Source organism: Leuresthes tenuis, unplaced genomic scaffold (assembly GCF_036924035.1).
Source record: "Leuresthes tenuis unplaced genomic scaffold, fLeuTen1.0.hap1 SCAF_1, whole genome shotgun sequence".
Lineage (NCBI taxonomy): Eukaryota > Metazoa > Chordata > Actinopteri > Atheriniformes > Atherinopsidae > Leuresthes > Leuresthes tenuis.
This window is the reverse complement of record NW_027325355.1, coordinates 28,216,947-28,229,847: the sequence shown is the minus strand read 5'-3', so window position 1 is coordinate 28,229,847 and position 12,901 is coordinate 28,216,947. Positions and strand designations below refer to the sequence as shown.

Sequence of the window (12,901 nt, the reverse complement as noted above, 5' to 3'; positions counted from 1 at the left end):
TCCAGTTAACCCGTGACATCAGGACAAGGTTGGTGCCACAGAGCAGTGGCTCCCACAGCTTTACAGCTCAGTGCATTTCAGCTGAGCTGCAGACTTTCAATGCAAGGATTTCACATGATCTCTGGTGCTTGTTCTGTTGTTCACGACCTTTTCTTCTTCTTTAGTTATGTCAAAATGAACGTATACAAGAAGAAGAAATTCAACTCCAAAACCACACAATCTGGGTCTGACTTTGAGAGATTTGATTTAGTACAATTTCAATCAGACGAAGGTAATGAAAATACCTTTTATTATATATTTATAATATTTATAATATATATTTACCTTGTATTTTAAGTCTGGTTTTGGTCTGACTAACACAAAAACTCGACTGGATTTGACCGACATCATTGAGAGTCTCTGATTTCTTGGAAATTAGAAATACCAGAAGAAGCTTCTAAAGGGTGTTTATCTGTAAGGAACCAATGTGTAAAGGTTTTATGTCCCCTCTGTGTGCTACATCAGGGTTTCTTTCAGTACAAACTACTATGTGAAGTTTAAAACATTCATGTTTAAGCAGCAAACCTGTTTCCTTTGGATGGAGCAGAAAGGGAAGGGCTGGAGCAAGGTTGCTATTCCAGGAACTAATGAACTTTTCCTCCTCAGGAAATCTTCCGAGTTGAACGTGTGTGTTGGTGAACTTCTTGTCATTTGAGTCTTTTCTATGGTTGTATTATTAGTTTTTTCTTTGATTTACTCTGATTTGTGTTCTCAGTTGATTTCATTTCTGTGTTTTTGGGGGTTTCTATGGTTTGTTTATTTCCTGGTTCCTTGGTTAGTTCTGTCTTTAGTTGGTATTTTGTTTAGGCTTATACCTTTTACCGTGTTTTATGGTCATGTCCTGACTCCCAGGTGTCCTCGGGTCCCCTGTTTGGCCCTCAGCTCCACTTTCACAGCTGGAACCTTCCTCATTTGTTGCCCTCAGTATATTTCCCCCTCGGTTTATCTCATCCTTGTCAGATCCTTCACATTCATAGTTATTCCCTGTAGATCTGTTTTGGCCTTCTGGTTTGTGGGCTCTTTGGTTTTCTCAGTTTGGTTAATGCCGTTGAAGCCCTGCAGAGCAGCAGAGTTACTGTATTTGTTTCTTCGGTTCCTTTATGAAATGCCAAATGTGTTTTTTATTTCTAAATCTGACATTACGTTGTCAGAGTTGAAGAATTCAGGCACGTCTTTGATATCAAGTCTGTGCTGAAACACTTTTCTGGAACTTGATTGTCATTTATTTAATATTTAAATGTGCAAATGTTCCTGTGGAAGAAAAACTATTCTGGAAAAAGCCCTGAAACTCTTTCCTCCTCCACTCAGCACGTGGAAGAAGGATAAAGCGAGCTCACACACAGAAACTGAACGACTGTAACCTGTCAATCATTCACAGAGGAGGCTGGATTAAGGTCACTGCAGGATGAGGAAGTGTTGCGGTGTGTGAGAGAATAAAAAAACTCTGAATTTCTTGTTGAACACGGCTGAGAAGGTGCTGAGCAGAAAGGCTGGCAGGTACGTGACAAAGGTTTGACTTCCTCAAACGTCTTTAAAACCTGCTTTGGTCTTTATTTATTCAGCTTCGTTACTTCAGTTCTTTCACAGCCAACAGGCTCTGTTTGCTAAATCTTCACATGAATCATTGTATTTCACCATATTATTACATTTGAAGTGATGAAAATGAGAAGAAATCAGCCTTTTTTAGGGGGAGTGATGCCAATAAGTTTAACTTCCTTTTGTTTTTGTCATGTTTTGTCCATAAAAGTCCATAAAAGAGCCAGTGAGCATAGGGAAGGCATTGTTTCATGGTTCCTCTTATGCTGCTCAGACAAGCTGAAGAATAATTCAGCTGAAATAAGCAAATGTAATAATTCAAATGATTATTGTACTTTTTAACATATGTGAAGCAGAAGGACAGGTGCTTAAAAAGGATTTATCATATTCTACTTTTATGAGAATCCAACAGCAAAAGGTCATGAACAGACGCATCCTTTTTGCCTGAACTTGTCATAAAACCACACCTGTAGGCTTGGATGTTAACGATGCTGATGAGCTTCCACACAGTGTTTCAGTTTATTTTGAAGTTTGTATTAGTTTTCTGGTGTTTCTCAGTGTTACACTGATGTGGGAACATTACTTTAAAAAAGCTTTAAAACGGCTCAAACAACAGGATCTGTGAGGATTTGAATTTTTCGGGTCACTTCCTGGTTGTTTTTTTTAAACTTTTGTTCCGTTTAGCTTCTTGATCAGTTCGTCTTTTATTGGAGTTTTGTGTTACGAGTCCAATATTCTCTCCAGCTCGACTCCTTTGAGGTTGCTGGGTTCAGGTTGTGGTCATTTTGGTTGATTCTCTCGAGTCTCTTTGTGACGATAACTTTGCTGTTGGTGATTTTATCTTCAGTACTTTAGCATTTGATGGTACAGAGTGTCATGTCCCGCTTACTTTACCAAGCTGTCAGGAATGTGATGATTGTTGTCAGGCTGAGAGGAGCCGTGGGAACAGTCTAACTCTGCTGCTGAAACAACTCAAGATGTTTAAAAGTTTCTCTTTAATGTTAATCTAAGTCATTATGGAGTTGGTTTGCCACAGGTTTAGTCTCTTTGTGGTTCTGTTGCCTTTTCCTCTGTTTAATGTTATTTCTCATTGTGCTTCGTGTCATTTTATTGTTCTTTTGCATGTTTTTCTGGACATGTTGTGTCTTTGTATCCAAATTTGTTCAGTGGCCATCTTTCTGTGATTGTTTTTCATAATTTTCTTTGATATTTGCTCCTCTTTGTTCAGTTTTTGGCTCTTTTCGTGGTTGTCTCGATCAGTTTTCGTCATTTTGGGTCCTTCATATTTGACACATTTGCTTCTGTAAGTCTTTGTAGACTTTTTTACTCTGTGTTTGCTTTGTGATCACCTGCATCTCTCAAATTGTGACTCTGACAGGTGTGCCTGGAGCCATATGGCTCCTGGACCAGTGCCCGGTACACCGATTCAGTCATCCATGATGAAGATTTCTGAAAATACTAAAACTGTTGTCTCAGCTAAGCAGCTGCTAACTGCTAAACCCTGTGCAGCATGTTAATCGGTGTTTTTTTCTCAGGAAACATACTTTATTTAGCCACTCGAGCTGATTTTTACACTGCAAGCCACATTCACACACACCAGAGGAATCCAGGGATCAAACCAACGACCTTCCAGCTTTTCTGGTACGGGCCACAGCACATTTATACTCCCATACATGAAAATAACCACACAGCATCAGCAGTACGTTTTACCTTGAGTAATGGCCGCTGTACCCAGCTGCATGGGGAAGCGTGAGCTTTGGCTTGTTTGGTCGTGGAAACATTAATTATGATTTATGAAACTAAACCATCGATGGGAACTTTCAGAGATAATTCCATATATCCGTGGTGCTGTCTTGTCTGTGTTGCCATAGTGCTGACTCAGGGAGGAGGTGTTTTTTTCTGCTAATGAACACCTGTGTCTGTATCCTCTCACAGGGAGCTGCAGGGTGCTTGTTTGCCAGGTAACCCAGGTGACCAAAGAGCATGAGAAAAAAAGGTCGACCAGCCCGGACAAGAGAAAGCAAACCAGATCTCTGCTGCTGGATGTGAAGTCTGACTCTGACGTGGCAACATGACTCTCAGAGAGAGGACGCCGTGCATCTGGCTGTGATCTCCTGGTGTCAGCCCCTTTAAGTGTGATCCTTCCTGGGCGGCTTGAGGCCCTGCTGTGGCTCCTTTGCCATGACTTACTTGGCTCACACAGCCCACTTGCAGTTTGGCGGCCTGTGGCTGGCCTGCATCGGCTGGACGCTCACTGCAATGGCTCTTGGGTTCATCCAGTGGAGGGTGTGGCAGGTGTCTAACACGGAGGTCATCACCTCTGGTGTGGCCTGGATAGGAATCTGGAGGGCCTGCTTCAACAGCCACACTGAAGTGACTGGCGGCTTCAGAACCATGCATTGCAGTTACATCAGCCTGACTGAGGAAAACACACCACCTGAGATTGCAGCAGGCCAGGTCCTCATGCTGCTGTCTCTGCTGGTGGGGCTTTGTGGGAATGCTGGTGGTATTTACAGCATGAGGAACGCCTACTTTGGGGTGAAGAAGAATTCCTGTGTCTGTGTGGGTTTCATCAGCACCGGGGCACTGTTTCTGTTGGCCGCTGGGATGTCACTTATTCCTCTCCTGTGGAATCTGAGCTCAGTGGTGGCCAATCGGACCATCGAGTTCCCGCCTGAATTTAAGCTGCCCGAGTCACCTGAGTCGCAACACGTGGGCAGTGGCATCTGGGTCGGGATGGTGGGTGCAAGCCTGATGGTTTCAGCTGGGATCATTTTCTGTTCATACAGGTTACCTGTGAAGTCTCAGCCCAGCATCCAGCCTTCTCTGAAACAGCAGCTGGAGCAGGACAGCCACGGGGGGGCAATAGTCTCCGGTGGGAAGGATAACCCTGCGTTTGAGTCCGATGAACACTTGTGACCTGTTTGTTTAGATGTTTGGCTCCAGTACTTTAATAAGAAGGAGAAACTTTACATTGGAAACACAAGTTCTAAACTGAGATCTTCAATGAAGAAAAGACACAACCAGTTTCCTTTTATTAGACTCACTGTTTGGGTTCAAGGCTTCATGGATATGAACTAAATGACTCGGCCCTGACAGCAAACATCGCCTTCATGACTCAGATAAACGTTTTAACTCAGAGCTGAAGTTCAAGAGGCCATCGTGTGATAAGACTGCAGCTATAAAAGATGAATGGAACAATAATGTTACTGAGGACTCACATTTTCCATTCTAAGCTGTGGTAGCGCTAGCTGTTAGCTTCATGACAGGCCAGCTGTGTCACCCACATGTGTTAAATCAAGTTAAAATGGAGAGATCCGACTGAATGATTAACTGATACCTATATGCAGACAGTCATTAGCTATCTATTCCCTCTTTCCCTCTTTTTTCAAACAGTTTTTGGTTTGACAAACATGTCGTCTTGGGACTTGGTTTCAAGTTTAGTCGAGCACTTTTTCCTGTTATGTTTCTCCAAAATGAATAAATTATCTTATTCCTACGTCTATAATGTATGAAGCAATTTCTCAGTCAACATTTGGGGCTTTCAGGTGTAATTCAACATAAATGGTAATATAGCAAGTAAGGTAAAAACAGAGTTCCTAAGCAGCTTTAAAGTGAATATCTGGTCTGAGCTCCTTTATTCTCCAACTCAGCCTGAACCCTCTGAGACGAGCTTTCTGTCATTTCTTTAAGGAGTCTTCAGGAATAGTTCTCCAGGCTTCTTGAAGGACATCCCAAAGCTCTTCTTTGGATGTGGGCTGCCTTTTGTTCCGTTCTCTGTCAGATGATCCCACACTGCTTCAATAATGTTGAGGTCCGGGCTCTGGGGAGGATTCATCCCTCCATAAGACCTGTTGCCACTGATTTTCAGTCCACTTCTTGTGTCATTTGGCACAGCTCAGCCTTTTCTCCCTGTTTCCCTTCCTTAAGAATGGCTTCTTGACAGCCACCCTTCCATGGAGACCATTTCTGATGAGGCTTGGGCCAACAGTAGATGGATCAGCTGAAGGTCCAGATGCATCTCTCAGGTCCTGTCAGGTCACAGCTGGATTTTTTCCTCTTTCTTAAGGACATCACTTTCAGATCCTGTTCATCTGCTGTAGATAGTTTTTTAGGCCTGACACTTCTTCTTTTGTCCTCCACTTGTCCAGTTTCCTCAAATGTTTTAAGGACACACTGCACACCATGCTGAGATATGCCAAGTTTTCAGCTAATAGCTCTTTGGGAATCACCTTGTTGCTGCAGAAATCCTATTTTCTGTCTGTCAAACTGTGTTTTCTTTGCTGTTTTTCAGAGATGCAGCTAAAGAAATGAAACAAATGAAGTGTCTTTGTGACTAAAGTGCCTAAAGATCCAGTTTAAAACGGCTTCTTTGCTAAATTGTCCGTTCTTAGCAAACAATAGCTGGAGCAGGACAGCCACAGGGGGGCAATAATCTCCGGTGGGAAGAATAACCCTGCGTTTGAGTCCGATGAACACTTGTGACCCGTTTGTTTGGGATGAACAACACTGGTTCATCCCTTGAGTTAGGAGCCTTTTTTTCTGCCTGAATGGTTCATAGGTCAGAGTTCAGTGGCTTAACAAACAAAGAAACATTCCTCTGAAGATGTTCAGGTACAAGGACTGAAAATAAGCGTAAAATCTGAAAACTAGTTCTTAATAAAAAAAAAATAGAGAGAAACCTTTTTCTTAAATATTTTATTCAAAAAAAGCAAAAAGCTCATCTCCAGAATTTCAAACCATCTGTATCAACGTTCCTCTGGTGATGGACAGTCCCACCACCTTACCCTTCCTGCCTGAACCACCCACTTAAAGGAAGGATTCTAACAGCCAGTCAGCTTAAGGAGATCCAATCGAGGTAATATTTTATTTTACTACGCACACCTCAGGGGAGTGAAAATCACTGATCTGGCCTCATTAAAAGTTGCTCTAACTCCACATTGTTACAGATCCTGGGAGAAACCTTGTGTGGCAGTAGAATCAGCTGATCCCAGGACATGCTCCTGTGTCCCACAGTTGAAGCATCTTTTACTGCGGCTGCATTATTTAATCTATCACACAAATATCCTTGATTCTCACCCAACGATTGTGACATACGTCTTTTGAGGAACTTCAGACAGTACACAGATTAAGAAAACGGCTTTAAAAGGAAGCGCTGACACCACGTTATATTTTCTTTGCACAAACTGCTGCAGGACAAAATGATCTGTGTTTAAAGTACTGTTGGACTGTCAGCCAGGAAAGGAATCCTCTATACTTTGATATATGATTACAGAATGAAACCCTCAAACATAAATTAAGGACGACACTGGAGATATTACACATAACATACCGTTCAAACACACTAATACTGAACAACATATACAAGTAAAGCACATACATCAGTTTTAAAAAATGTTTAAATTTCAAATCTGACGCTTTTGTCAATTTCTGTTTTTTAATATTACAATCTCATACTGGTGCAGTTGTTCAAATATGGCACAGAGGCCATAAATCCAAATGATTCAAATGAACAGAAACAAATGTTTACACACTTTTTACTGTACAGTTTACCATAGAGAGACTGTCCAGTAAGCCAGCGATCCGAGCACACGCTGCCGAACTCCACTCCGTCTGCTAAATGCCCTGAATGTGATTTAAAGAGGATACAAACAGCTGGAATGACCGGCCTCGTGTACAAAAACACTGCAGCTCTGGTGTCTAAGCTGACACATGTATGAAAAATACCAAGAGTGCACAAAAACTGGTTTTTCGGCGTTCTATAAAGAAAATATGAGGAAATTCTGAGTATCAAAAGAGGGTTTTGCAGAACTTGGTAACCTGAAGAAAAAGAACTTGAGACATTTGTTGAACCGGTCAGGAAAAGAAGAAGAAACAGGTTCCTGTGGTTCCTCCTGTGGCTAATAGCTAAAGCACAGCTGGGGTGGGGGGGGTTGCATTTACCTAAAGTCCACCTTCTTCTCAAGATTACCAGGCTCTGCTGTAAAGAATGTTGCTGTCAGAAACCTGTGATTTCCTGATATGAACCCAGAAAACCTCGCGGAGTCCAACTGCACTGCATGGCAGTCGGATCTCAGCAGGGCTACGGACTGAACTCTGTGACCTCATCCTAACGCCCCTTTATTCTGAAAGACCCAGTTAAATTAGCTCCGCAGTGCGATAAGTTAATAAAACGGCCACCGCTGTGTCATTCTGAGATTACATCGGACTTTGGGGGGGATTTCAACAGCAGGTGTAAACAAAGACATGTGGATCAGATTCTCAGACCTGGGCGGTGGAAGCAGCTCACACCTGCTCAGGTGAAACTTCTGCTTCAGCTGCTCAGGTGAAACTTCTGCTTCAGCTGCTCAGGTGAAACTTCTGCTTCACCTGCTCAGGTGAAACTTCTGCTTCACCTGAGCAGGTGAAACTTCTGCTTCACCTGCTCAGGTGAAACTTCTGCTTCACCTGCTCAGGTGAAACTTCTGCTTCAGCTGCTCAGGTGAAACTTCTGCTTCACCTGCTCAGGTGAAACTTCTGCTTCAGCTGCTCAGGTGAAACTTCTGCTTCACCTGCTCAGGTGAAACTTCTGCTTCACCTGCTCAGGTGAAACTTCTGCTTCAGCTGCTCAGGTGAAACTTCTGCTTCAGCTGCTCAGGTGAAACTTCTGCTTCACCTGCTCAGGTGAAACTTCTGCTTCAGCTGCTCAGGTGAAACTTCTGCTTCACCTGCTCAGGTGAAACTTCTGCTTCAGCTGCTCAGGTGAAACTTCTGCTTCAGCTGCTCAGGTGAAACTTCTGCTTCACCTGCTCAGGTGAAACTTCTGCTTCACCTGCTCAGGTGAAACTTCTGCTTCACCTGCTCAGGTGAAACTTCTGCTTCACCTGCTCAGGTGAAACTTCTGCTTCACCTGCTCAGGTGAAACTTCTGCTTCACCTGCTCAGGTGAAACTTCTGCTTCACCTGCTCAGGTGAAACTTCTGCTTCAGCTGCTCAGGTGAAACTTCTGCTTCACCTGCTCAGGTGAAACTTCTGCTTCAGCTGCTCAGGTGAAACTTCTGCTTCACCTGCTCAGGTGAAACTTCTGCTTCAGCTGCTCAGGTGAAACTTCTGCTTCACCTGCTCAGGTGAAACTTCTGCTTCACCTGCTCAGGTGAAACTTCTGCTTCAGCTGCTCAGGTGAAACTTCTGCTTCAGCTGCTCAGGTGAAACTTCTGCTTCAGCTGCTCAGGTGAAACTTCTGCTTCACCTGCTCAGGTGAAACTTCTGCTTCAGCTGCTCAGGTGAAACTTCTGCTTCAGCTGCTCAGGTGAAACTTCTGCTTCACCTGCTCAGGTGAAACTTCTGCTTCACCTGCTCAGGTGAAACTTCTGCTTCACCTGCTCAGGTGAAACTTCTGCTTCACCTGCTCAGGTGAAACTTCTGCTTCAGCTGCTCAGGTGAAACTTCTGCTTCACCTGCTCAGGTGAAACTTCTGCTTCACCTGCTCAGGTGAAACTTCTGCTTCAGCTGCTCAGGTGAAACTTCTGCTTCACCTGCTCAGGTGAAACTTCTGCTTCACCTGCTCAGGTGAAACTTCTGCTTCACCTGCTCAGGTGAAACTTCTGCTTCACCTGCTCAGGTGAAACTTCTGCTTCACCTGCTCAGGTGAAACTTCTGCTTCAGCTGCTCAGGTGAAACTTCTGCTTCACCTGCTCAGGTGAAACTTCTGCTTCAGCTGCTCAGGTGAAACTTCTGCTTCAGCTGCTCAGGTGAAACTTCTGCTTCACCTGCTCAGGTGAAACTTCTGCTTCAGCTGCTCAGGTGAAACTTCTGCTTCAGCTGCTCAGGTGAAACTTCTGCTTCACCTGCTCAGGTGAAACTTCTGCTTCAGCTGCTCAGGTGAAACTTCTGCTTCACCTGCTCAGGTGAAACTTCTGCTTCACCTGCTCAGGTGAAACTTCTGCTTCACCTGCTCAGGGGAAACTTCTGCTTCACCTGCTCAGTGGAAACATGCTCCCTGGTAACCCTGGTAAAAAAAATCACGACATTAAAAGCACTTGCTGCTTTTGACAGGCCTAAAAGTGTAAATGGCAACACAAATGAAATCGTTACTTTCTCTGTATGAACAAACTGAATCTTGCTGTTTGTCCACATCATGAACAACTGTTAAAAATCGGGGCTCTGGGACACCAAAATATTCTGTTTTTTTTTATCTAAAAGAAAAACAAGTTGGCTTCCGCTTCATCTCCTAAAGAGAATGAGTTTCACTCATGAAAACTGACGACATTTTCAGTTTTGGGTGACCTGTTTAGCTCAGTTTGGAACAGCATCATTAGTCTTTAATGTGGGCCTAAGACTGACATGGAACGCTGCTGCTGCTCCAACAACACGAGCACCTTGCCCTTCAGAGCCAGAGCGCCGCTGTCTGTAGCCTCAGCCTTACCCCTCACATGGAAGCCCGAGTCGAGTCTATTTTGATCCAGATGGTTTGAAACAGAACGAAAACACATACATACAAAATAAAAATTTAAAAAAAGATAAGAAAAGAAAAACAAAAGATTCAGAAATGTCGAGGGTTTAATCGTTCCAAAGGCCGCCGGTCTGTTCTTGATACACCTCGATGACGTCCTCGTCTTCCATTCCCAGCTGACGGAGACAGACAGAGTTAGAGTTTGGTTCCCCTTAATGTCCTTATTTCAGTGACACTGCTCAAACATCACAAATACTATTTACAGTGCCCAGTTCTGCCCATAAATCCATAACTGCCAGCTTTAAAATACTGAATCTTTCTGTTTCCCGAGTCTCCAAAAGCATGAAGTCGTGAGACTTTTGAAAGCAAATAAAAACGGCTTCTCGGACCTGCTGAGTGTCTGCTTCGTTTTTTCAAAACTTCTTCCTTTGTGGCAAACTTGGTGAACACCGATGAGAAAGGTGCTGAAGACATAACAAGCATCTGGTCGAATTCAGTCTGTTGATCCAATGATCAACGGGCAGCTATCTCAACTTCTACCAACTGGGTAATGGGTTAAAAAAAAAAAAGAAGCTTCCTCAAACCAACTCATGATGCTGAGGGAAATCCTAACATGCATTTCCACCATTTCTCTGACGTTACAGAAACAAAACCTCCTGAAATTAAACAAGAACTACAGGCTACAGGCTTGACTTTAACTGCATGGGGTCTTCATACAAGATCCCCAAGAATTTACTTCATTCTCACAACTTCTGAGCCTGATTGTAAGACTCAGCTCAGTAACCTGGATCAACAGGCAGGTCATACGTTTCCAGGTTAATGAAACCTGGATGTGTGGCAGCAGCGCTGAACGAGTGGAAGAACATAACACAAGAGGCTCTGCATCCACACAGGAGTCGACGAGCGGAAAACCCGGTGAGAGGATGAAGCTATAAGAGACACGTTTACCTCTTTTGGAGTTTGGTTGTCTGCGATTCTCTGCCCTTCAAACAGAAACCTTAGTGTGCTTGCTGGGACGCCCTGAAAAGAAACAAAGAGACCCCGAACGCTGCTGAGTCTGTGTTGCCTCATGCTCTAAAGTTTTAAAAACGAGGCATTTCTATGTGCTTTACGTACACGGAGGAATCAAACTTAACTTCCCCCCACCCTCATACCTGTCTCTGGCTGTAAGACTCTTTCAGCTTCTTTAGATGTGTCGTCATTTTCACTTTAAAGTGGATTTCACTGCTGTCCTGTGGCCAGAAAGACAAAGTGATGAGCAGGAGAGAAGTTCAACCAGACAACTGCATTTATGCTGGGTGCAAAGTAACACGTTTATTTCTGTAAGATGCTGAGGAAAAGGCAGAAACAGGAAGGCAGATTGTGAATCAAAACAAACAAGATTCTAGAAAATACACCACTGAGAAAAAGAAATATCCTTTTCAAGGATGGTGGACTCATTCCTGACCTTTCCTTTCTATTTATTAAGTAAACACATCACTGTTGTAGGAATGCTTGAACTTCATTTGTACAAACTATTAACTATCAAAAGCACGACTGAACATAGAGATGATGAAGGTGGAACTGATATTTCAATTAATTTAGTCAGAAACAAAATGTTTATTCATTTCTTTAAAGTGAAACAACATATAATACAGTACATTAACACAATTTAGCAGCTTTAAATCACAGTTACTGTGCAAGCAAACAGCCACAGTACTTTCTGGCCAAATTAAACCTTTTTTGCATTTGTACTTCAGTTACTGTCGTACAGATGGGCTTTAACAAATAAGAATAAATCCTCTTTTCCACATAACTTCAAACACGAATGTACACAAGACTCAATGGTTCATTCAACTCAATAAATAATTTAACAAAAACGGTCATATTTGCTAATATCAAGCGATATGTTAAAACCTACCTGACCGATCACTTTTAATTTTATGTACTCTCCATCCTTCTTATCACCTCCATCTTGACTGGATGGTTTTGTCTCCTAAAAACATAAATAAAACAAAGTAAATACATTTGAAAAAGAACAACAATCGGAACAAAATCTTCTCGTGCAAAACATACACACGAGCACAAACATCTACAAGGCCTGAGACTTCACGTTGCTAATTTTCCAACTCTTACTCTTGGATCTGGATGTTCCAGAATCGAAATTTGATCAACACCCGCAGTTTCACAGCACGGTTGTAAACCAGATGAAAGTGAAGCTTACTGCTAACAGGTAAATAAAGTGTGAGTTTGAGGCCTGAGGCTACATCAGCTAACAGTTAGCATGTTAGATAACCACATACGAGGTAACGGCAACAAAAATACTAATTAGGGGTTTTCCGTGTCATACCAGCAGAAAAACAGTTAAGACTCTTAAAAGCTGCTATCTTACCGTGTCTGACATGTTTCTCCTCTCTGTGTGTTGGAGAAAATTCCCTGACAAAAGATGTAGCGTTAGCTTTGAGTCGCAGCTGAGGCTGGCTGTTATGAGGGGTCTACATTTACCGGAAGTGAGGCAACGAGATGTTTTCAAAATAAGAGTGTTTGCATTATGGTTTTAAGTTTGTTTTCGTTAGAATACCACAAACATAAAAAAAAGTTCGTCTTTAATGTCTGAAATCACGTTCTGCTCTTGGGAAACTGCGACTTCAAGAATATTACTTTGTGTATTCATCGGTGACTACCTTCTTGCAACATCAGCATTATCTCTTGTCGTTTTTGTATTTTTATTAGCTTTAGGTTTGAATCATATAATAATCTTATTATGGATTACTTACAATCTAGTTACTAATAGATAATAAACATCTTAAGCAAATTGGGTGACATGTTGAAGTTATATTCGCATTATAAGCAGCTATCACATATATTAATTTGTGAGGTTTTCTCTGACATCAGACGGTGTTGTTGTTGGACTCTT

The 12,901-nt window shown here is 42.6% G+C and overlaps 2 protein-coding genes across 2 annotated transcripts; one reads left to right on the top strand and one right to left on the bottom strand.

Annotated features, from left to right (window-relative positions):
* The first annotated feature begins 3,580 nt into the window (after positions 1 to 3,580).
* Positions 3,581 to 4,533, top strand: LOC140293935 (claudin-34-like). Its single transcript, XM_072379565.1, has one exon. It carries the CDS (start codon positions 3,757 to 3,759, stop codon positions 4,492 to 4,494), a length of 738 nt encoding a protein of 245 aa, XP_072235666.1. The 5' UTR covers positions 3,581 to 3,756; the 3' UTR covers positions 4,495 to 4,533.
* Positions 4,534 to 10,094: 5,561 nt separating this feature from the next.
* Positions 10,095 to 12,515, bottom strand: sumo1 (small ubiquitin like modifier 1). Its single transcript, XM_072373685.1, has 5 exons — positions 12,377 to 12,515; positions 11,906 to 11,980; positions 11,160 to 11,237; positions 10,954 to 11,025; positions 10,095 to 10,181 (listed from the first exon to the last, which is right to left on the bottom strand). Exons 1-5 carry the CDS (start codon positions 12,386 to 12,388, stop codon positions 10,113 to 10,115), a joined length of 306 nt encoding a protein of 101 aa, XP_072229786.1. The 5' UTR covers positions 12,389 to 12,515; the 3' UTR covers positions 10,095 to 10,112.
* Positions 12,516 to 12,901: the final 386 nt, after the last annotated feature.